General features: G+C 34.5%; 3 protein-coding genes across 10 annotated transcripts in view; 2 read left to right on the forward strand and 1 right to left on the reverse strand.

The window, feature by feature from the left end:
* LOC111058866 overlaps nucleotides 1-2,604 on the forward strand; it is a 31,223-nt gene extending 28,619 nt beyond the window's left edge. For all 3 annotated transcript variants that reach the window (XM_039420346.1, XM_039420345.1, XM_039420347.1), the window contains exons 4-5: nucleotides 610-2,023; nucleotides 2,562-2,604. In XM_039420346.1, coding sequence (XP_039276280.1) covers nucleotides 610-1,064 — 455 coding nt within the window. In that variant the 3' untranslated portion in view covers nucleotides 1,065-2,023; nucleotides 2,562-2,604. The remainder of the gene's footprint in view (nucleotides 1-609; nucleotides 2,024-2,561) is intronic.
* LOC120349759 (alpha-tubulin N-acetyltransferase-like) lies at nucleotides 1,338-12,584 on the reverse strand. Its single transcript, XM_039420351.1, has 2 exons — nucleotides 12,537-12,584; nucleotides 1,338-2,026 (listed from the first exon to the last, which is right to left on the reverse strand). Exons 1-2 carry the CDS (start codon nucleotides 12,571-12,573, stop codon nucleotides 1,338-1,340), a joined length of 726 nt encoding a protein of 241 aa, XP_039276285.1. The 5' UTR covers nucleotides 12,574-12,584.
* Nucleotides 12,585-13,210: 626 nt separating this feature from the next.
* The window catches only part of LOC111055235, a 208,343-nt gene continuing 197,118 nt past the window's right edge, over nucleotides 13,211-24,435 (forward strand). For 3 of the 6 annotated variants that reach the window (XM_039420336.1, XM_039420341.1, XM_039420342.1), the window contains exons 1-2: nucleotides 13,224-13,451; nucleotides 14,982-15,062. The gene's annotated coding sequence lies outside the window, so the exon portion shown is untranslated. Of the gene's footprint in view, nucleotides 13,452-14,981; nucleotides 15,063-24,435 lie in introns of all 6 variants that reach the window. The other 3 variants (XM_039420337.1, XM_039420340.1, XM_039420338.1) reach the window with 3 other exon arrangements.

Here is a 24,435-nt window from a genome sequence, read left to right on the forward strand (position 1 = left end):
AACGACGTCTTAATTTGGATCGTAGAACTCGAAATTTAGAATATGCACGGGAAAATCAGCAGCAAGGAGATATACATACATCCAATTCCCAGCAAGCTGCATTCAACTATAACTAAAATACAAACTGCTGCACAACTAACTAAGCACATAGGAAGTCCATATTGAGATATGAATGTAAATATTGATTGTTGGATAATTTTTATAAAAATATAGTGCATCAGATTAAGCTAAGGCTAAGCACACCTGAGGAGGCGCGGCTTGGTGATACAAAGTGTTGATGTTATGGAGATTGCCTTATCACACCGTTCCACGCCATGCCCGATTCAGTGTGTGTGATCTCTCCCATTCAAACCAATAATCAAGAAGCACCTGGAATGAAAATGCCGCATTGCGTCTCCTCAGGTGTGCATCCAGCTAAAGTTTGTCATGAGATACTTTAACTATTTGGCGATACGAAGTTCGCCGGGCCAGCTAGTTATTTAATAACATTTGTTGAATTTTATTATTGAAGAGATACCAAATCTTAAATTCTTGATCTGCATCACAAATATTATAATATGAAAAGTATTATTAGTTGATTATGATTATTGTATTTGTGTAATGTTTTAGTGCCAATGGTGCTCGCGGACCGTCCGAGACTGGCAGTATCGTACACGTCGACCGAGGAAGTGCAAGTAGTGTTCAACAACCTGACGCTGAGTGACGTGAACATTTTCTGGGTGGCACCGGACGGACACCAGACGCTCTACCTAGTGTGCAACAAGCACCAGACACTGTTCGTTCGCACAGTGGTTGGCCACTTGTGGCTCGCAGAGGAGACACTCAGTGGCCGTCGGCTGCTGATCGACGGCAAGCGACTCTATGTGGCCACACGGGGCCACTCGGACCGGGGCTCCACACTCGCTCTGCTCGACATCAGGTCGCCGCTCCACACGCTTGCCGAGCTGGCTCGCATGGCGCTGCGACGTGCCGTCTATCTCGCCAGGACGCCTGTGAGACTCGAGATGCCGGCCACTCTGCTGCGGGACCTTGACCGAGGTAGACCAAGTTACCAAATTCACTAGTCACCTACTTTATCCTATTGGATATCCGATAAATATGTAAAAAAAGTTATTTGTATGTATAGAGTGAAAAATACTGTTTTTTCTACCTGTTTGATAAAAAACATGAAAGTGATGTGCGAAACACTACCAAAGAGTAGAATGGTTGTATTTGCGATCGTAGCGAGCGTTGTCCACATCACACTGCGTGCTCTGCTCTGCTCTGCGAGAACGTGTCTTTGAACTCGTTGAGTGTGTAATCACTCGGCGGCACCACCTCTTGTTGCAGGCTCGTGTTCATGATCTGTCCAATAGTTGATACAGGCTTGTAGGCTGCATGTCTGCCGTACTTTGAAACCCGTACTCGTCAGGCATAATCGAGTCCTGGTGATTCATGAATGAATGATGTGCTTCGGACTCATAATTCTCGTTTCCAGACAGTTTGGAGGCTGCACCTTTTTTACCATTAGCGACATCTGACCTGAGGTAGTCAAAGAATCCCTCGTAGATGACAATGTTATTTGACTGAGGAATAATGTTTTGTAGACCGTAGTGCTTGAAAAGGAAAGCTTGGAACTTTTTAGACGGCTTATCAATTGCCATTTGATGGGGCAACACATTCTCCTCATGATGCATATGTTCAAATAGTCGTTTTCCATATCCTTTACGTTGACTGGACTCGTACACGTACAAGTCCAGAATGCAGAGAGCTTTTCTTTCATGTGTCATGCCCGTCTCATCAAACATGTGCAGATTTTTCCGGTCAACTTTCAAAAGTCCAACAACTGTTCCTTTACCATTATTTGATTCCAGATCTGCTAGCAGATAAACGTCATAGTTGGAATTCCTTAATTTCTCTGCACTTGTAATAGGTTTTAAAAGTGCTTCTGCTTTGGCAGATGCTAGTCCCATCGTATCCATTATTTCGGACACATAACCAATACATTTCGCCGCAGCCCTTCTGTCACCGTTGAAAGTATCTGGTAATAGTTATTTGTGCAACTAGTGCGCAAAGTGACAGTTTGCTGCACCGAAAGAAACGTTTACGCCCGAGCCGTAGGCGAGGGCGGAATGGTTTCTTGAGTGCAGCAGAGGAACTTTGCGCACGTATTTCACATTAAGTTTTTCCTACAGTTACCATTGAATATGAAAAGTGGGTAATTATGGGTAAAATTGCCTGAAATGCATCAAATGTTTTTCTGTGTAATTTTATTATTGATAAAAACCTTAATTTATTGTCAAATTGAATAAAAATGTTGTCTTTGGTTATAATATATAATAGTAATAATTAGCGCGTTGTGCTTCGTTGCACCTCTGCTCACTATAGCAGCCACAGCAGTCACTGTTACCAACTTCATTTTGATTTTGCTGCACTGTTGCTACATATAACCTACTAAGTATTTTGCGTTGCCATGTTGCAAATCTGGAGTGCAGAAAAATTTTTCCCGCACTAGAGCGGAAAAGTGATTCTTTGCGTTCTGTAATCAGTGCAGCAATGGCCACTTTTCAACGTAACTGTAGGAAAAAGATTTTTATTAATCTTTGATATGTCACCTCTTAAAAATTCATTGAGATTAAATCTGAATATACTTCCTCATCTGAGCTTAGACCTTCTAACCTATTTCAAATGTACTCTGTCTCTAATGCTATTACTCTTAGTTTTCACATGATTTGTATTGTTTTCACGCAGAAATAAAGTCAAATTTATTATTATTATTATTGTACGTTTTCAAAATAGAGATGCTTCCCATGTTATTTAAATGGAGTCACTTTTCCTCCCTAGGGAGTTTTTCTGTTTTTTTTTCGCCCAAGAGCGAAAAAGTGACACTTTAGTATTATGCTCCAGAGAGTAAAGTAAGCACTTTAGACAGGAGGTGGAGGAAAAATAATAATAATAATAATACTGAGGGTGATACCCACATAAGCTCTTAGGCTTGTGCGTGGGTAATGAGTGAGAGGGATGATGAGAGATGACGACTACTTTTTAGGTAGTCGGGACCGACGAATTATCGTCTCCTCCGAAAGACGGGTAAAAAACATGCAATATGTCCATATTGCGTCAAATTTCACTTTCCTTGTGGTGAGGTTCACGTTATAAGATCATTGGAAATGACAACAGGGTTGCTGATTTTTTAACGCCTTCTATAATACTAGTAGTTCTGTGAACAGTAGACTTCGCGCTCAGTAAGTTACATTGACCTGTTGTTATGTTTTCTCAAAAATTAATAAATAATTTATCAATTTAAAATGTCTAGAAAAAATCCTAAATGAACATAGAGCTTTCTGTCCTATCGTACCGTGACGTGTAGTCCCGGAATGTGAGTGTGAGCGCTGTTATCAGGTCTGGCTGCAATTGTTGTAGACAGTTTTTTAACGGGTAGGCCTAGTATTATACTCAACTGTCTACTAACATTGATGGAAAGATACATTTCAAGATGTTCGATGTTTTTGAACGGGTAGTATTATACTCAACTGTCTACTAACATTGATGGAAAGATACATTTTCAAGATGTTCGATGTTTTTGAACGAGTAGTATTATAGTCCACTAGACAGCTGATTTATAATGAATAATATTCTATAGTCTGATTTTTACTCCAATATTGGCGTATGAAGGAGGCTCCTTTTTCCTTTTATATTATCCTTGAAATGCAAAATTTCCAAAAACCTTGTATATACGTCGACGCGCAATTTAAAAAGGAACATATCTGTCAAATTTCATGAAAATCTATTACCGCGTTTCGCCGTAAATGCGCAACTTATAAGCATTTAAACATAAAGAGAAATGCCAAACCGTCGACTTGAATCTTAGACCTCACTTCGCTCGGTCAATTATATAATATAGTGAGGTCCACGCTATAATGAAAGTTTTTGATTAATATCGGTGTTGCTATCCTTGTCTACCATCCTAGTAAATATGGAAAAACAATATGTCTATATTGCGACAGATGTAGAGTTTCACTTGCTCTATAGTGAGGTGTTGCTATCCTTGTCTATCGTTCGACAAAACAGGTAGCGCTATCCTTTTCCAGCTCAGCAACGTTGTTGCCACATTGTTTTTAACAATGAAGAAATATAATTATTAGAAATATAAATTCGTCGTATGACTTTTGTTGGTGGGAAGTCCCTTGCCACAGTATACATACAGTATGGAAACAGGGCTAGTACCCTGGCGCAAAAATCCGCCATCTTGTTAGGAAGCGCCGCATTGTAATAGTATTGATGGTAGGTTCGGATCACTCTAATGATCCGGATCAATTGATCTCGTTCACTGCCACGAGCCAATCAGAAGACCAGGATTGGAACTTCCTAAGGTCACGTGACGTGTCTAGTATTTGCGCCATGTAAAAAGCATTGGCTAGATAGGCGTTTGATTGACAGTTTCCATTCTGTACCTATTCTGTGATATAATATAATTCTATAGCCTGAATATAATATAATTTTATAATTTAATCCGTCAATTGGCCTTTCGACTGACTGTCATAATTCAAGAAGAAGAAGAACGGATGAGGAGAAGAAGAAGAAGAAGAAGAAGAAGAAGAAGAAGAAGAAGAAGAAGAAGAAGAAAAAGAAGTTGTATAGAACTAATAATTACAAAATAAAAGCCAATAAGATAAATTATAGTAGTTGTCAAACTCCTGCAAACAATACAGAGATAGGTCCACCAAATATTCCTTCAATTTTTTTACAAATTTTGTTAGCTAAATATGATTTTCTTCCTTTCATAAACAGTCAGTCAATTGACTGTGATTTAACTCTATATAGAATAGAAATTTAACTTTTGTGAATGTATTTGTTGTTCTATTGTTTTATATCAGCTGTGCTTTAGTGTTTACGAGTTTGTGTTTTTTGAATAGTTACAAATTTTCTTTAATAACTCAATATTATTCGTTATTATTTGGTAATTGAGTGGAATATTTCTAATTAATTTATCAATTTAAGCCATCTAAATTCAAAATTTATAGTTTTAATGTTTATTTTTGACTAAAATTTTATAAAAATTGTACACGTGAAATTCTAACCTTATCTTGGACTTTGTTACCTATAAATTTGTAAGAAAAATAGCACAAGGACTACCTATTATTTTATCTTTCAATGTTATTACATTAGTTTCATTTGCATTGTAAATAAATAAAATAAATATTTTTCTCTGTAGAATTGGTGTTGTACCGTTGAAAGTTGAATAAATAAAACGACTGATTAGAATTAATGACGTTTTTCTACTAATCAAGCTAGGCTGTCTATCATAGTTAAATCGAAGTTGAAATGTTCTAAACTTATGATTAAATTTGAAGATTTTAGATTTTGCTTTTTCAGAACAAAATACGAAATTCTCAAGTACATTAAGTGGCGATTCTCTTGAATTTAAATCATGTCTACTACAATAGTTTAATCCTTTGTTAGAAAGAAAATCAATGCAATGCTTTAATAATCAGTTTGGAAGAGTGTCTCACTGTATACATTGCCCCATTCGAATACAATTATATTGACAAATATATTTTCAACCGAAATCTATAGAACTCCTGCAGATGAAATAAAAGTGAATATATCATCTAGGTGAATTTTGTATCTATTTGTATTATATGTATTAATGTATATTGTATCCTGTACTATAAGAAAAATATTGTAATTAACTGTTATTGTATTAAGTTATAGATATATTATATATCTACAATAAAAATGTAATTACATTATTTTTTTATAAATTTTGTAAGTAAATATTAAAAAATGTATCTATTGTATAATATATGTTGTTACTACAAATAAAAATGTTTTAATTATATTGTTATATTATAATATTATGCTATTGATTCTATTAGAACTGCATAGAAATTTTGTATGTAAAAATGTGGGGGGCTAAAAGGTGCTTACTGTAAAAACCAGGATTAAAATGAGTCATGGGATATTCTATATAATTATGGAATATTGAATTTAGTACAGTTGATTTTATGATGATTTCAATAATTTAGTCTTGGTTGGACATGTTTATGTTACAAATGTAATATTATTTTGAGGTGATTTATTGATTTAGATCATCTGAATTTGTCATTTTTATCGAAATACTGTCCAATAATTATTAAGGAATGTGATAAATAGTTGAAAATGAAGATTTCATTTCAATAAATTCCTGCAACTAAAATAATATGTAGAACAAAGTTTGTCGCTGAGGTTTAAAAGTTGATATAGTGAGATCCTCATTATAATAGCAGTGTTTGATTAGCAATGGTATTGTATCCTTGTCTATCATTCAACAAAGTGGATAGCGCTATCTCTTTATCGCTTTGCTCTGTTGCCAGATCGCCTTTCAACAATGTAGAATGGATAATTATTAAACAAAATATTTCATCCTGGTTATGAAAATTCATTATGGAAAATGAATACTTGTTTAAGTAAATATAATTGATTATTTTAAACAAGAATGAACATTTGATATTACATTAATAAACCTGTATCAGCTACCGTCTATAGAAGGCATTGACAAGACAGAGGATCGGCAACGTTGTTCTGCTATCTTTCTCCACTGCCATTATAACGTGGACCTCACTATAGTTAACAACAAATCTAAAATCCATTCCATATTTGTATGCAAAGTAATTTCTTTCAAAAGATTTCATAAAACAGCAGAAGCATTATATTTAAATAAGATGATGTTTCATGATGAAATATCAAGTATAAATAATATTTACAAGACAATAGTAAGTAGCAAGTAGGTTCTGATTATAGATTTAACAGTTAATTCAGGTTTCATTTCTCTCATTTCATATCAGCTACTCATTCTCAAGTTTCATTTCAGCTATTAATCATCTCAACTAGAAATGTTTGTACTCTTATTATCATTCAATATCGGGGATCGAGCTTTGCTCTGGAGTACAAAAGCATAACAAATTTATTACGAAAGAAGAAATTGTAATAACATTCATAAAGAAATTTTGTATCTAATCACAGTAAATTGAGATTCCCAGAGGAATGCAAAAATTTCCCTCACAAAGGCCCAGTTACACAAAAACCGATTAAATTTTAATCCTGATAAACTTCACGTGATCCAAATCAGAGAAGACCATTTAAAAAAGATGGATCTACTGGAATTAATCAGGATAATAACCCGGCTTTTTGCAACCGGCACTAAGTACCTGATTGAATGATTACAAAAGTTCAACAGCTGAGTCATAATTTTGACACAGTGCCACACACACACTCATTCACTCACTTCCATCACCAGAAAACGACGAAATAATATTATTATCAGCTGTTTTTCCAAGGATGAATAATAATTATCCTTTCAATGTCCTTCAGCGAGTTTTCCCAGGGATGAGACCTAGTGCAATCGGATCTTTATATTATAAACCTACTATGTTCTCAATTTCGTGAGAATCGTTAGAGCCGTTTTCGAGATCCGGTGAAATACAAACATATAAACATCCAAACATCTAAACATATAAACAGAAGTTGCTCGTTTAATAGTATAGGATACCCTCATAATCACCTGGGCTTCAAATACTTGTGGAGAGTTGCAGTTGTAAATAAATAAATAAACACTTGATAATGTCTATGTTGAAGTTGAGATTTCAAATTAAAGAGAACACTAAGCTGCGTTTACACCAAAGTTATTAACAAAATGTTTATTTTTCCGTCCATATAGATTCTATTAGATTGAACGGAACTTGACAAACACATATTCACATCATGTGTATGATAAGTTATGTTCAATCTAATTGAATCTATATGGACGGAAAAATAAAAATTTTGGTAATAACTTTGGTGTAAACGCAGCTTAAATCAAATCAAAGTGTCTCACCTTCAAAAGAGATTTAAAGATTCTCTTGTATGTGATATTATCCTAGTCAGTAAATGACATTATATGACAGTTACATCAAGTTGAATATTATCATAGAGAAACAATAGCATGAGTAGATCATGTTATCCCATGGGGATATGGGCGTTTATGACGCAAGCCGTTATCTCAAGCCGATAGTTCACGTAATTCTTTCTCGTGAAGCTGTATGACGCTGGTAGTCTCTCATACTGTGTCGTTCTTACACTTTCACCCCAACAAAATAGTAAAAACCGACAGTAATCGATAATAATCGGCTTGAGATAGCAGTAAAAGTTGCGACATGAACGCCCTATACCATGGGATATCTACTTAAGCTATTGTTTATCTATGATATTATTTATCCAATTCTGGTTCTAATTTATTCAAATTTATCTATGAAGAATTATCTCATCCATTCATATAATAAGTACATCATCAAAATGATAGAGAGAAAAATAAGGTAATCTACTTTTATTAAATAAAAACACACATTTGTTGTCGAATTCTACACAGTTTTATTTGGTACACAACCATGGTTTCGTGACCACACAGGTCACATTTTCAAGTTGGCTGCAATCTAGTTTAAAAAGTAATCTACTTTATAATAATTTGTTTTTGTATTTAATTTTAAACTTAAATCATCTTGTAGACATATTTTGTTGGTAAATAACGTTGATTGTTATAAGAGCACTCATTGTATTAATATGAAATAGTTAATTATATCAAGTGTGAAATTGTATCAAACCTATCTATATATAACTGTTAATATCAAATGTGAAAGGTTAACTTAGAGGTGCGACTCTCCACTAGAGTCCAGTCTTTTCTCAACCTGAGTCGCGTAAGTGTGAGTTGAGCCTTAGATTGAATATTACTTGGCAAACACATATGCACATCATGTGTATGATAAGTTCCGTTCAATCTATAAGTACAGAAAAATAACAATTTTGTTGACAACTTTGGTGTAAACGCAGCTCAAGGTGCGTACAGATATACGCGCCGCGAACATGAGCAATTCACTTTTAATCAGCTGATGCCAAGCTTTTTATATATGTATCTTACCGTTTCTGTAAAAATACAGATATAATCAGCTGATTAAAAGTGAATTGCTCATGTTCGCGGCGCGTATATCTGTACGCACCTTGAGCTGCGTTTACACCAAAGTTGTCAACAAAATTGTTATTTTTCTGTACTTATAGATTGAACGGAACTTATCATACACATGATGTGCATATGTGTTTGCCAAGTAATATTCAATCTAAGGCTCAACTCACACTTACGCGACTCAGGTTGAGAAAAGACTGGACTCTAGTGGAGAGCATGTGCTTTCAAATGGTGACGTCGCGGAGACTAGAATCGACTGGTTTGAGTGTCACCATATGGAAACACATGCTCTCGACTAGAGTCGAGTCTCTTCTCGACCTGAGTCGCGTAAGTGTGAATTGGGCCATAGAGAAGCAATAGCATAAGTAGATATCCCATGGTATAGGGCGTTTATGTCGCAACTTTTACTGTTATCTCAAGCCGATTATTGTAGATTTTTACTGTTTTGGCCGGGTGAGAGTGTATGAACGGTACAATATGAGAGACTGCCAGCGTCACACAGCTTTATGGGAAAGAACTACATGGACTATCGGCTTGAGATAACGACATAAATACCATATACTATACCATGGGATATCTACTTATGCTATTGTTTATCTATTGTTGAGCGCAATAGAATCTATAAGGACGGGAAAATGAACATTTTGTTGACAACTTTGGTGTAAACGCAGCTTCACTCGTGTTGTTTGCAATGCCTCAAAAACTGTATACATTCTATATTTCTACATTGTAATTTGATATACGATAATAAATTTATATTTTTTACATTTTATATGATGTCTACTCAATTTCTAGGATAATTCAAATGAAATAGTTTTTTTTTTTAATTTCGATTTCCTTTTTTGTCTAGGGATAGGCTATTACACATTTGTGACAACATTTGTGCCGCCATCTTGAATTGCATTTCATCGAAATTGTTCGTGTCGGATCCTTATAGTTTAAGGACCTTAAGTTCCAAATTTCAAGTCATTCCGTAAATTGGGAGATGAGATATCGTGTACACAGACGCACATACACACACACACACACACACACACACACACACACACACACACACACACACACACACACACATACATACATACATACATACATACAGACCAATACCAAAAAATCACTTTTTTGTACTCAGGGGACCTTGAAACTTGAAGAAATTTGGAAATTGGGATACCTTAATTTTTTTTTAGAAAGCACAATACTTTCCTTACCTATGGTAAGTAAAAACTTCCGGACCTTGTAAAGGACACGGGAGTTGGTTTACCTAACTAACATATTTGGGACACACAATAAGCTTCGGTTGACGTGTGGGGTTCTTTGAACGTTTGGATCTTTGAATCCGTCCCTTCAAAAACATAATATTACATCAGATATAGCGGTATCAGCTATGTTCTACAGAAGGCAGTGGCAAGGTAGGGATTCGGCAACACTGTTCTACTATCTTTTATCACTGCCATTATAACGTGCACCTCATTATCGGGGTGGGGATTTTTGATATGTTTACTTCCTTACTACTCTAAACAGAGCTGGGGTGTCAAAAATTGTTTAACAAACATTTCCCTCTATAATCATTCGCTGGTTGGATTAATAGGTACGGTATAGTGAGGTTCACGGTTGAGAAAGATATGAGAAAAGCGTTGCCGATTCTCTGCCTTGCCACTGCCTTCTATCATAGAGAAACAATAGCATAAGTAATATCCCATGGTATGGGGCGTTTATGTCGCAACTTTTACTGTTATCTCAAGCCGATTACTGTCGATTATTAATTTATAAATTACTATCAATTTATAAAACTAATAATATTACAAACGTTCACATAAATTAAGAAACGTCAAGTTAAAAAAATGACAGCATATGCTTACATTATTAGAATTTTTCAATTTTTGCTGGCTGAAGTTTTAAAATTTTCCTTTTATTGTCACTGCCGCCTGCCTCAACGATAAAAATGTACTATTACTTGTGTAAAACAATTTTTCCCTTTCCCTTATTATTTTCTTTCTAATAAATTCATAATAATATCATTCCTTTCTAATAAATTTTCATTTTTCCCTTTTTTATTAATTCTGTATCAAAATCTGATGTATATTTCTTATTTTATTTTTGCATTTTGTATTAGTTTTCTTTCATTTTTTACTTGAAATCTTTGAAGTGTAATAATTTATTTTGTCTAAGTTTATTTATTTTTTGTAACTCATTTTTTTCCTGTAACTGGGCACCCGCCGAAAAACCTTTGGGTTTGGCAGGACCCTTAACTGTTTGTATTGTGAATAAAAAAAAAGTGATTTGATTGATTTTGATTGTCGATTTTTACTGTTTTGACCGGGTAAGAGTGTATGAACGGCACAAAATGAGAGACTACCAACGTCATAAAGCTTCACAGGAAAGAACTACGTGGACTATTGGCTTGAGATAACAGTAAAAGTTGCGACATAAACGCCCTATACCATGGGATATCTACTTATGCTATTGTTTCTCTATGCTTCTATACAGGATAGCTGATACCGGTTTATCTGATTTAATATCAACTGTTCATTCTTGTTTAAAGTAACCAATTATATTTTATTCTTCAAGAAAAAATATTTTTGGATGATTTAATAATGATTTTCTGTAATAGAGATTGAATAATGTTTATTATGTTTCTACATTGAACGATTTGGCAGCGTTGTGGAGGTATAAAAGGATAACGCTCTTTACTTTGTCGAATACACCAATGTGTAATCAAATACTGTCATTATAACGTGGACCTCACTATAGTGATTCAAATTGAAACTACGATCTGGCAACGTTGTGGAGGTAGAAAAGTATAACGCTATCTGCTTTGTCTGATGATAAACAAGTAGCCTACCTATGTGCAAAGTTTGATTTTAGATTCCTAATTATCAGGCTTCAGATACAATTTAAACAAAACATTTCGAGTGAAAAAGATTTAGCATGAAAATCTCTACAATATTAATGTTCAGTAACATTTTCACCTAAAGGTGCGTACAGATATACGCGCCGCGAACATGAGCAATTCACTTTTAATCAGCTGACTATATCTGTATTTTTACAGAAACGGTATAAGATGTAGATATAAAAAGATTGGCATCAGTTGATTAAAAGTGAATTGCTCATGTTCGCGGCGCGTAAATCTGTACGCACCTTACGATTGAAATAAGCTCGAAATTCGAGAAAATGTGATTATTCAATTGCAAACTGTTGGCAACTGTTGATTCTATTAAATCATTCACTATAAAGAGATAGCAGACCTCGTGTGTATCCAGCGTTATTGTCCTGTCACCAGCTGGCTAAGATCTTTGAATAGTAGACTTGAGATGCGTGTGAACACTAGCGTTATTGTCCTGTCACCAGCTGGCTCAGATCTTTGAATAGTAGACTTGAGATGCGCGTGAACACTATAGCGTCAGGTGATCATTTTTCATAACAGCAAGAAAAGTTGTGTGAGTGCGCCACACCAGATTTTTTCATTATGAAGAAATAGGCCTACCACATTCATTAGATTTTCTCGGTCTATTTCAGCTGTTCTCCTACGTCACACAAAAGAGAATTTCCCTTTCATGGTCAATCCTACACGAAGCTAATCAATATAGATTTTTCCTACAGTTACGTTGAAAAGTGGCCATTGCTGCACTGATTACAGAACGCAAAGAATCACTTTTCCGCTCTAGTGCGGGAAAAATTTTTCTGCACTCCAGATTTGCAACATGGCAACGCAAAATACTTAGTAGGTTATATGGAGCAACAGTGCAGCAAAATCAAAATGAAGTTGGTAACAGTGACTGCTGTGGCTGCTATAGTGAGCAGAGGTGCAACCAAGCACACAGCGCTAATTATTATTCATTATATATTATAACCAAGGACAACGAGGACTTTAGGATTTTAGGATTAAGGTTTTTATCAATAATAAAATTACACAGAAAAACATTTGATGCATTTCAGGCAATTTTACCCATAATTACCCACTTTTCATATTCAATGGTAACTGTAGGAAAAACTTAATGTGAAATACGTGCACAAAGTACCTCTGCTGCACTCAAGAAACCATTCCGCCCTCGCCTACGGCTCGGGCGTAAAACGTTTCTTTCGGTGCAGCAAACTGTCACTTTGCGCACTAGTTGCACAAATAACTATTTTGATTCAAATTGAACTGTATTTGGTGACCACAGAAATAATCAACAGATGGCGTTGTTATCACTAAACGTGGACAAGCAGGCATTTCCCCAGTTGCCAGAAGCCGGTTGACCTTGGGTTTGGATGTTGACTGAATAGTTGTTCTTGTATGATTGCCTTTGCAAGCCGAGCAGGAATGAGCATCGGGAATGTGGTGTTGGTACGGTGTGATCTGTGACTCGGTTTGTGTCGTGTTTGTAATGTGATCAGAACGCTGACCACCTCTTGGTACGTTTCAAATCAGTGTGATATGTCAGCTTGACAGAATCGGTGCGGTATCTACGGTAGTTCTCGTGCAATTGTTGTACAGTGAGGTCCACACGTTATAATGGTATTGATATCCCTGTCTATCATTCGACAAAGCTGATAGTGCTATCTCTTTCTCGCTTCGCTCTGTTGCCAGATCGCCTTTCAACAATTTAGAATTGATAATTAATTAACAGAATAGTTCATCTTAATTGTGGAAATTCATTATGAAATTATTGAAGTACAGTATAGTGAAGTCCACGTTATAATGGTATTGCTGTCCTTGTCTATCATTCGACAAACCTGATAGTGCTATCTGTTTCTCGCTTCGCTCTGTTGCCAGATCGTCTTTCAACAATTTAGAATTGATAATTGACAAAATATTTCATCTTAATTGTGGAAATTCATTATAAAATTATTGAAGTATAGTGAGGTCCACGTTATAATGGTATTGCTATCCTTGTCTATCATTCGACAAAGCTGATAGTGCTATCTCTTTCTCGCTTTGCTCTGTTGCCAGATCGTCTTTCAATAATGTAGAATTGATAATTGACAGAATAGTTCATCTTAATTGTGGAAATTCATTATGAAATTATTGAAGTATAGTGAGCTCCATGTTATAATGGTATTGCTATCCTTGTCTATCATTCGACAAAACTGATAGTGATATCTCTTTCTCGTTTTGCTCTGTTGTCAGATCGTCTATCAATAATGTAGAATTGATAATTGACAGAATAGTTCATCTTAATTGTGGAAATTCATTATGAAATTATTGAAGTATAGTGAGCTCCATGTTATAATGGTATTGCTATCCTTGTCTATCATTCGACAAAACTGATAGTGATATCTCTTTCTCGTTTTGCTCTGTTGCCAGATCGTCTTTCAATAATGTAGAATTGATAATTGACAGAATAGTTCATCTTAATTGTGGAAATTCATTATGAAATTATTGAAGTATAGTGAAGTCCACGTTATAATGGTATTGCTATCCTTGTCTATCATTCGACAAAACTGATAGTGATATCTCTTTCTCGCTTTGCTCTGTTGCCAGATCGTCTTTCAATAATTTAGAATTGATAATTGACAAAATATTTCATCTTAGTTATGAAAATTCATTATGAAATTATAATTTCTTGCTCAATAAAATATAATTGATTATTTAAAACGAGAATGAACAGTTGATATTACATCAATAAACCTGTATCAGCTACCGTCTAAATTCATTATGAAATTATTGAAGAATATAATTTCTTGCTTAATAAAATATAATTTATTATTTTAAACGAGAATGAACAGTTCATATTACATCAATAAACCTGTATCAGCTACCGTCTAAATTCATTATGAAATTATTGAAGAATATAATTTCTTGCTTAATAAAATATAATTATTGATTATTTTAAACGAGAATGAACAGTTCATATTACATCAATAAACCTTTATCAGCTACCGTCTATAGAAGGTAGAGGATCGGCAACGTTTTTCTCCTATCTTTCTTCATTGCCATTATAACGTGGACCTCACTATAGAAATCGCCTTGAATTACAGTAGGAATACAGTAGTACTGTACCTTGTTTTCGTGTAATTACAGTAGAAAATATTATGTGTGTTTCAGTTTCATATTAGGACCTATCAAGTCGTGTGTATGTGATTATTGCTTCAGGAGCTGATATGCATTTCCAACACTCCATAAAATGTGAGTAGAGTATTTTTATTTATTTTACAATCTCTTGATAATGACATCATATAGCCAAAATATGATGTGACTGAAGCTGCGTTTACACCAAAGTTATTAGCAAAATGTTAATAAATTAATCCTTATAGATTCTATTAGATTGAACATAACTTATCAGACACATGATGAACATATGTGTTTGTCAAGTTCTGTTCATTCTAATAGAATCTATAAGGATTTAGTTAGTAACATTTTGTTAATAACTTTGGTGTAAACGCAGCTTTAGTTAGTTAGTACAAGTATATTAATTTATTAACTATCTATTAATTTGATACATTCCACAATCACAATATCAAATAAAGTATCGGGGACCGAGCTTCGCTCTGGAGTACAAAAGCATAAACAATTTATTTCGAAAGAAGAAATTATAATAACATTCATACAGGAATGTTCAAATAACAGTAAATTGAGATTAATTCCCAGAGGAATGCAAAAATTTCCCTCACAAATTTCCGTTAAATTTTAATCCTGATTAACTTCACGTGAACCAAATCAGAGAAGACCATTTAAAAAAGATGGATCTACTGGAATTGATCAGGATTGGAAATAACCCGGCTTTTTTGCAACCGGCACTAAGTAGGCTACCTGATTGAATGATCACAAAAGTTCAACAGCTGAGTCATAATTTTGACACAGTTCCACACACATGAACTCACTCACTCACTTTCATCATCAACAGACGACGAAATAATTATTATCAGCTGTTTTTCCAAGGATGAATAATAATTATCCTATTAATGTCCTTCAGCGAGTTTTCCCAGGGATGAGACCTAGTGCAATCGAATCTTTATATTATAAACCTACTATGTGTTGAATTTCGTGAGAATCGTTAGAGCCGTTTTCGAGATCCGGTGAAATACAAACATCTAAACATCCAAACATATAAACAGAAGTTGCTCGTTTAATAGTATAGGATGATTGGGAGAGAATAATTAACAGTATAAATAGAAGACATTGAAAATTATAAGATGCATATCATAAAAGTTCAAAATACTGTAGAAAAAAATACAAAATCAACTTCTCAACTCCTAAGAGAAAGATAAGATATATGTGAATTAAACGAATAAATATGATTTAAATTGAAACTCATTGTGGTTGTCATCGTACTGCGTGTGTTAAGGTACTCAGTTATGAGAATGAGTCAGTCAGTTATGTCAATGAGTGTGTGTAATTCTATGCACTTATATCGCAATAGTTGTGTAGAGCTTGTTAAAAAATTCCATTCTTAGCTAATCTACTTCTCTAAAAGTTTAATTTCTTAGTCTTGATAGTGTACATTTAAACACACGTACGAGCATAATATATTTCAATTTTATTCATTTATTTCACGCTTATGTTATCTTTCACTATAGATAGTTGAAACGTAAAATGTGTATTTTTCCTTCAGTATTTTGTACTTTATAATTTGCATCATAATTTTGAATTTCTTTTATTTATACTGTGTTATTCGTACCCATTAAGTTGTTTTCTTTCCACATTTCAAATACCTTACATTATGGTAATATAAATTTCAAGAAGCTATTCTTTAAAAATTAGGTACCATAATATTTGACCGAGCGAAGTGAGGTCTAAGATTCAAGTCGAAGGTTTGGCATTTCTCTTGATGTATAAATGTTAATATGTTGCGCATTTACGGCGAAACGCGGTAATAGATTTTCATGAAATTTTGCATTTCAAGGATAATATAAAAGGAAAAAGGAGCCTCCTTCATACGCCAATATTAAAGTAAAAATCAGACTATAGAATTATTCATCATAAATCAGCTGACAAGTGATTACACAGATGTGTGGAGAAGCCAGTCTATTGCTGTATTTCCATAAGGTCTATAGTTTCAATCAGGTACTTGTGGATGAGAATACTGTGTGAGGTCTACTGTTCACAGAACTACTAGTAGCCTAATGATAGATATTGCCTAATGCAATAATTCAATATCTCAATGTAACTTGGTAAAAAATCAGCTGATGTGTAGACTATAAATCGCATGCCTCATTGAATGCAATTTTTATGCACTATTAAATGAACTATTGATTGCGTGCAATAACGCATGCGATTAATAACTAAAATAACATAGAATTGTCTCTCGAACTTTCTCTGCTTTGAACTCGGGGTGTCCTTTTGCCAGTATGTCTTGAAGGAGATTAGCTTTTGATGTTAGCATTTTTGATACACCAACCCCAAAAGCCATTAGCCGTTTTCACACCGATATCTCGCCGACACGACATACAGACAGGATTTACTCTTATGGACAGTATAAGAGAAGGCTGCGGTTAATAACTGCGCGAGGTCTACTGTTCACAGAACTACTAGTTATATTAAAGTTCATTTTTTGCAAGTAATTCAAATATCAAATCATCCTTCATGGTGAATTCAACATGCACATCAAAATTGCTTAATTAGTTGAGCAATTAAATCATAAGAAATGTATATTATGACGAATAAAATTCAATTGTTTATTTTATTCAAGAATAAACAGTTTATTTGACCTCGGATATACCGGAATCAGCCATTCTCTATAGAAGGCATTGGCAAGACAGTGAATCGGCAACGCTCCTATCTTTCTTCACTGCCATTATAACGTGTGGACCTCACATAGCTGTCGTCTATCCTTTAGCGTGTGCATTCCTTTTGAGGATGCAATCCAGGACTCCTGGTAGAACGAGTTGGTAGCGTATGCAACTACTAATTCTCCCCTCCAGCCCTCTCAAGTCACCCCTCCAACCCCTCTTCATCAAAGACAAGTTCCTTTGCTGCCTGGTCGTCGCGAAGCGTGATTCGACTGTCGATTTCAAAAGGTGACTGACCCCCACAACACTCCACATGTCTCCCGATCACATAACACTCTCTCACCAAACTCTTTATCCTCAATCATAATTATAAATGACCGAGCGAAGTGAGGTCTAAGATTCAAGTCGACGGTTTGGCATTTCTCTTAATGTTTAAGGTTCGAACCCACTAGAACGTACCAGACACGGACCGTGTCAGACCATGCCAGGCACGTAAAATAACAACTATGCCCACTACAACGGATCAACAGCGTTCTATGCCAGTACATTACGCGTATGGTACGGGTATGATACGCGTATGGTACGCGTATGATACGCGTATGATGCCCGGTCAGAAGTTGTTGGGAACGCGTCAGTTAGCAAGAGAATGTAGCGGTGAACTGGTTACCAACGCGGTGCATGCGCGGTTACAACGGGGTTTGCAGGCGTCACGTGCCATGCAAGGAGCGTTCCGTCACAGACAAAATATACTGGCCGACAAATGTTGACCTGGACGTGCATGGCACGCTCCGTGCTTGGCCGGTGACGGAACGGTCTAATGGGTGTATTACATATCAAATGATGCAAAGAATATTTTTTTGCATGTGTCGGTACGGGCACGGTCATGGTATGATACGTTCTAGTGGGTTCGAACCTTTAAATGTTTATATGTTGCGCATTTACGGCGAAACGCGGTAATAGATTTTCATGAAATTTGACAGGTATGTTCCTTTTTAAATTGCGCGTCGATGTATAAACAAGGTTTTTGGAAATTTTGCATTTCAAGGATAATATATAAAAGGGGAAAGGAGCCTCCTTCATACGCCAATATTAGAGTAAAGATCAGACTATAGAATTTTTCATCATAGATCAGCTGTTTAGTGGACTATAATACTACCCGTTCAAAAACATCGAACATCTTGGAAATGTATCTTTCCATCAACGTTAGTAGGGAGTCGACTATAATACTACCCGTTCAAAAACATCTATTACTATTCAACTATTATATTAAGCGAGCAATTTCTGTATTTATATATCTAGTTATTTATGTTCAAAGATCTCGAAAACGGCTCGAAACGATTTTCACGAAATTTGGAACATAGTAGGTTTATGATATAAAAATTCGATTGCACTAGGTATCATCCTTGGGAAAACTCGCTGAACGACAATAAAAGGATAATTCATCCTTGGCTGAAACAGCTGTGGATAGTAAAAAAGTGAGTGAGCGAGTGAGTATGTGAAAAATCAAAATATCGCATGAAATTCATAAGATGGAGTATAGCCAGCTGTGAAATATGAACACGATCATTTTAGAGAATTGTGTTCTGTTTATTAATAAATAAAAATAACGAGCGAAGCTCGGTGCCCCGAATAAAAAATTATAACAGCAGTGTGTTAATACATCGCAGTTCGGTATGAATAAAGAAAACAGCATCGTTAACTTGTGTATAATTGTGAGTATATTGGTAAATTGATGCAACTTGTCTCAAGGCATCATAGGAATGGAAACGTGACAACAATGCCTCCCTATCAGTTTCACTGTCTTGAAACGTGAATCAGTAAAGTCAACTCATCAATGTATTAAGGAATGAACTCAGCCCCGAAGATTGTTTCACTTTTTTATTTGTTGACGTGGCGAAGTTTGGACAGTAATGTCCACTCTACCATTTAACCATGATGCACTAATAATAGACCACGATAAGAGTGGTTTAAATAATGAAGGATCCATGTCCTCTACTTCCTAAAAGTATTGAAAACTCTTGAACCTTATTACAAATTGGAATGTATAAACTCTGTTGCACAAAAGCCTGTTTAAATTTTAGCTGTGGTCTTTTCAAAAAAACCTCTGGTTCCCATGTCACTTAATCTTGATTAAAGTTTAACAAGCTTTTGTGCAACCAGATCGTAGTGTTATTGTGCTCTAACTACACATCACAGTGCGAAAACTGTAATACATATCTTACTTAGTATAACAGAGCAGAAGAGAATTTGTTGTTTTATTTTTAAATATTGGTGATCTTTATCTTTGATGTAGAACATATAGTTGAATCTCAATTAGGCCTATACTGATTACAAGAGCAACATTTGTATGAAAATGGCATAAGAGAATGGAATTTTCTTTTTTTCTTGATATTGTAATGTAAAATTATAAAATCTAATTATGTTATTAATATTACGATGTATATTAGTATCTTATGCTATCCAACATTCTAGAGATACACCATCCCTCATCACAAGCTTTGCTTAAAGAGGGATGCAACAATATTATTTAGAATATGATATTTTATATTCATTATTTTATAAAGAATTTGTATTTTATGTTTGTAAGTATGAATTGTATATTAATTTTTTGTTGACATTAATAAATTGAAATTGAAAATTGAATTGAAAATTGTTACAGAATTTCAATACAGTATTTCCATTATAGATTATAGGAGGAACGATGCTAGATTCGATATTCAAATCAAATCAAATTTTATTTCACCACAACAAAAATAATACAACAAAAATAATAATCATCAATACAAAGTTGAAAATATTCTCTGAAACTGATAGATTACGGTAGCTATTTTATAATCCACCTGATATTTCTTTGATTGCAATGAATAATGTTTTCAAGAGATAAAATATTATATCGCAATCAGGCTGATAAGGTGTCCTTGTATTATGACAGCAGTGTAATATGATAAGTGTGAGACTGGCCTCATGGATAATGTTACTCTATTCTATAGTGAGGTCTACGTTATAATAACAGTGTTTGATTAGCAATGGTATTGCTATCCTTGTCTATCATTCAACAAAGCGGATAGCGCTATCTCTTTCTCGCTTTGCTCTGTTGCCAGATTGTTTTTTAACAATGTAGAATTAATCATTAATTAACAAAATATTCAATCTCAATTATGGAAATGTATTGTTTAATCATTGAAAATATATTGAGTTCAGTTGATTTGAAACAATAAGTATCAACAGTTGATATTACATAAGATATACTGGCATCAGCTAATATCTATTTTTTTTATTCCTTACAAACATAGAAAGGCTCACAGACAAATTCCAGTACTATTGAAGGTATAGTGAGGTCCACGTTATAATGGCAGTGTCCACGAAAATATTTTATAATCGATTTTTAAATGGAAAATATTTTAATTTTAAGTTTTTGCAATGTATTATATATGAAAATTTTTATATTTTTCACATTTGTAAAGTATGTTTAATGATTTTGGCAATAAATATTTCTTTCTTTCTTTTCTTTCTTTCTTTGATGAGCAATGGTATTGCTATCCTTGTCTATCATTCAACAAAGCGGATAGCGCTATCTCTTTCTCGCTTTGCTCTGTTGCCAGATTGTTTTTTAACAATGTAGAATTAATCATTAATTAACAAAATATTTAATCTTGATTATGGAATCATTTAAAAAAATATTTTTTTTGAAAGTATATAATTGATTAGTATTTTAAACAAGTATGAACAGTTGATATTACAACAGATATACTGGCATCAGCTATCACCTATTGATTCATTTATTCCATACAAACATAGAAAGGCTCACAGACAAACTCCAGTTCATAAATTAGTAGAATTGATGGTGATGTTGTGAAATCTCTCCATAATAAGAAAACAAAGATATTGTCAAATTCCACTAAAAATTTATTGAAAACTTTAAAACAGAACCATGGTTTCACGTAGTTAACCAACGCATCATCAGCTGTACTGTGGATGTCTTAGTACAGCTGATGATGCGTTGGTTAACTACGTGAAACCATGGTTCTGTTTTAAAGTTTTTAATACATTTTTAGTGAAATTTGACAATATCTTTGTTTTCTTATTATTAAACTCCAGTTCTATTGAAGGTAGTAGCAAGGCAGAGAATCGGCAAGCTGTTCTCATATCTTTCTCCACTGCCATTATAACGTGGACCTCACTATAGTTTTGTTTATATAAAATAGATAAAAAGAGTACCAATTATTGTTCTATAATAAACATTCAAATAGACCTATTGAAATACTCTATTCATGGATATGTATAGGGAATTGAGATATTGTGGAATTTCTCCATATTAAGGTGAAATAAAAACCATATTGTCAGTTCAGAATGGAACTGGAACTTATGTGGAACTGACAATATTGTTTTTGTCATACTTGCTCAATTGCAGCTGTTTTCCATGCATTAAATCAAGCCGGTAAACAGCTGTTTGCAGAACAAGAAAACATGTGATTTTCATTACAGCATACTATACGGTACTGTAAAGAGATCATATGTTCTCTTCACAGTCGAGTATGTTAGGACTCTACTGAGTCCTAATAACATCTGAGTAATTAATATACTAACTCAAATAATTAAAGAACTCATTTAAAGAGTTTCAAGTTATAAGAACTCATCTGAAATCTTATAATTCAGGCCTTTATTATTTTATTTGAGCTCGAAGGGTCTGTCTGTTATGAACGAGGTGTTACGGGCTAGGTCATGTTTATAGAATGCAGTAGCTCGAGCAGCGGCAGGTAATTGTTTCTGTTTCTCAGCAATATTATTCTTTCTCAGATAAGTATGACAAAAAATATTGTATGAAACTTGCACGGTAACGTATTTACCGCTTTCGTATAAAAAATTTTTTTCTGGCTCTCAATCTTTTCTAGTCCTCGGCCTACGGCCTCGGACTTGAAAACCGATTTCGAGCCGGAAAAGTCTCATTTTCGGCCCTAGGTGCGAAATATACTATTTTATTTCACCTTAATGTTCAGGGGAATATGGGGTCCGCCACAAAAATGATCGAAGACACTATTATAAGATCTAGACATTTTATTTTTTGGTGGAAGCCTATTCGCTTTATAGATCTATAATACAACGTAATCTCACCTTGATGAGGTACCGGCTCAAAAAGCTCAATCGAAGCCAGTTGTTCTACTTCTACCCGGAAAGTATGAACTATAGAGTGTAAAATAATATGCATTGAAGAATATTACATTCTATACTCTACCGCACTCTAATTACAGTCTGTACTTTTAATTACCTAATAAAAAAATGACCTTGACATGTAAAGAATCAAATATGACGATCAATTTTCTAAATAAAAAGTCACAGGCCTACAAAGCAATGCTACATATCAACAGATTTGCAGTTGAAATGACTATTCGAGATAAGTTAGTGTCGGGGCTGTACAAAAATTGGAGATGCCTCAACTGTCGCCTAGCGCAGGCGACATTTGAGGCCTCTTTTTCAGGAGTCCTCTACCGTCGCTGGCCTCAAATGTCGCTGGTCTCGACTGTCGCAGGACTCTTCTGTCGTTTGCCTCGTTTGAGATCGACCCACGATATCACTATATCCACTATAGTGAGGTCCACGTTATAATGGCAGTGTTTGATTAGCAATGGTATTGCTGTCCTTGTCTATCATTCAACAAAGCGGATAGCGCTATCTCTTTCTCGCTTTGCTCTGTTGCCAGATTGACTGTTAACAATGTAGAATTAATAATTAATTAACAAAATATTTCATCTTCATTATGAAATTATTGAAAAATATAATTTCTTGCTTAATAAAATATTATTAATTATTTGAAACGAGCATGAACAGTTGATATTACATCAATGAACCTGTATCAGCTACCGTCTATAGAAGGCATTGATCGGCAACGTTTTTCTCCTATCTTTCTCCACGATCTGAACGATCTGGCAACAGATCTCTAAAAGACGATCTGGCAACAGAGCAAAGCGAGAAAGAGATAGCGCTATCCGCTTTGTTGAATGATAGACAAGGACAGCAATACCATTGCTAATCAAACACTGCCATTATAACGTGGACCTCACTATAGTTTCGAGCACTTAGCCCTATGCCATTCTCAATCTATGATTTTGTCACTTATTGAAAATTACATAAGTGCTCTAAACTATTTTATTTATTTATTTTTACATTTGAAAGTACACACATCAAGTACATGATTAGAAAAGGATCAACAGGCCTAGCCCAAAAACTGCTCCCTTTATAAATTTTGATAGTAGTAAGCCAATGTCTAAAAGGTAAGTTATGTTGCTTCACTTTGAATCAAATTCCGAGTCCAGAAATATATACAGTATAAATATAGTTGTGTTTGTATAAAATATTTAAAAAGGGTACTTGTGATTTTCTATAATAAATATCCTTAAATATATTGTAAGCAGTGAATTACATGTTTTCTGTTGAATGTAGGCCCCTACATTTATGATTGACACTGGATAAAAATAGTATACTATCGAAAATGAGAGTGTAACAATTATATACCGTGTGTTGTAAATGCAGTCTCTCCTATTTTCGATTTAAACTGAATTAATAGTTATTTGTGCAACTAGTGCGGAAAGTGACAGTTTGCTGCACCGAAAGAAACGTCTACGCCCGAGCCGAAGGCGAGGGTGGAATGGTTTCTTGAGTGCAGCAAACGAACTTTGCGCACGTATTTCACATTAAATTTTTCCTACAGTTACCATTGAATATGAAAAGTGGGTAATTATGGGTGAAATTCCCTGAAATCCATCAAATGTTTTTCTGTGTAATTTTATTATTAATAAAAGCCTTAATTTATTTAAAATTGAATTATAATGATT

The sequence above is a fragment of the Nilaparvata lugens genome, chromosome 2, assembly GCF_014356525.2.
Source record: "Nilaparvata lugens isolate BPH chromosome 2, ASM1435652v1, whole genome shotgun sequence".
Classification (NCBI taxonomy): domain Eukaryota; kingdom Metazoa; phylum Arthropoda; class Insecta; order Hemiptera; family Delphacidae; genus Nilaparvata; species Nilaparvata lugens.

Bases quoted from the DNA above. Each gene is read 5' to 3' on its own strand.
- LOC120349759 (XM_039420351.1), bottom strand. From the start codon at position 12,573: ATGGCCACTTTTCAACGTAACTGTAGGAAAAATCTAT. The intron at 2,027-12,536 runs ATTGATTAGCTT...ACAAATAACTAT, and splicing joins TAACTGTAGGAAAAATCTAT to TACCAGATACTTTCAACGGT.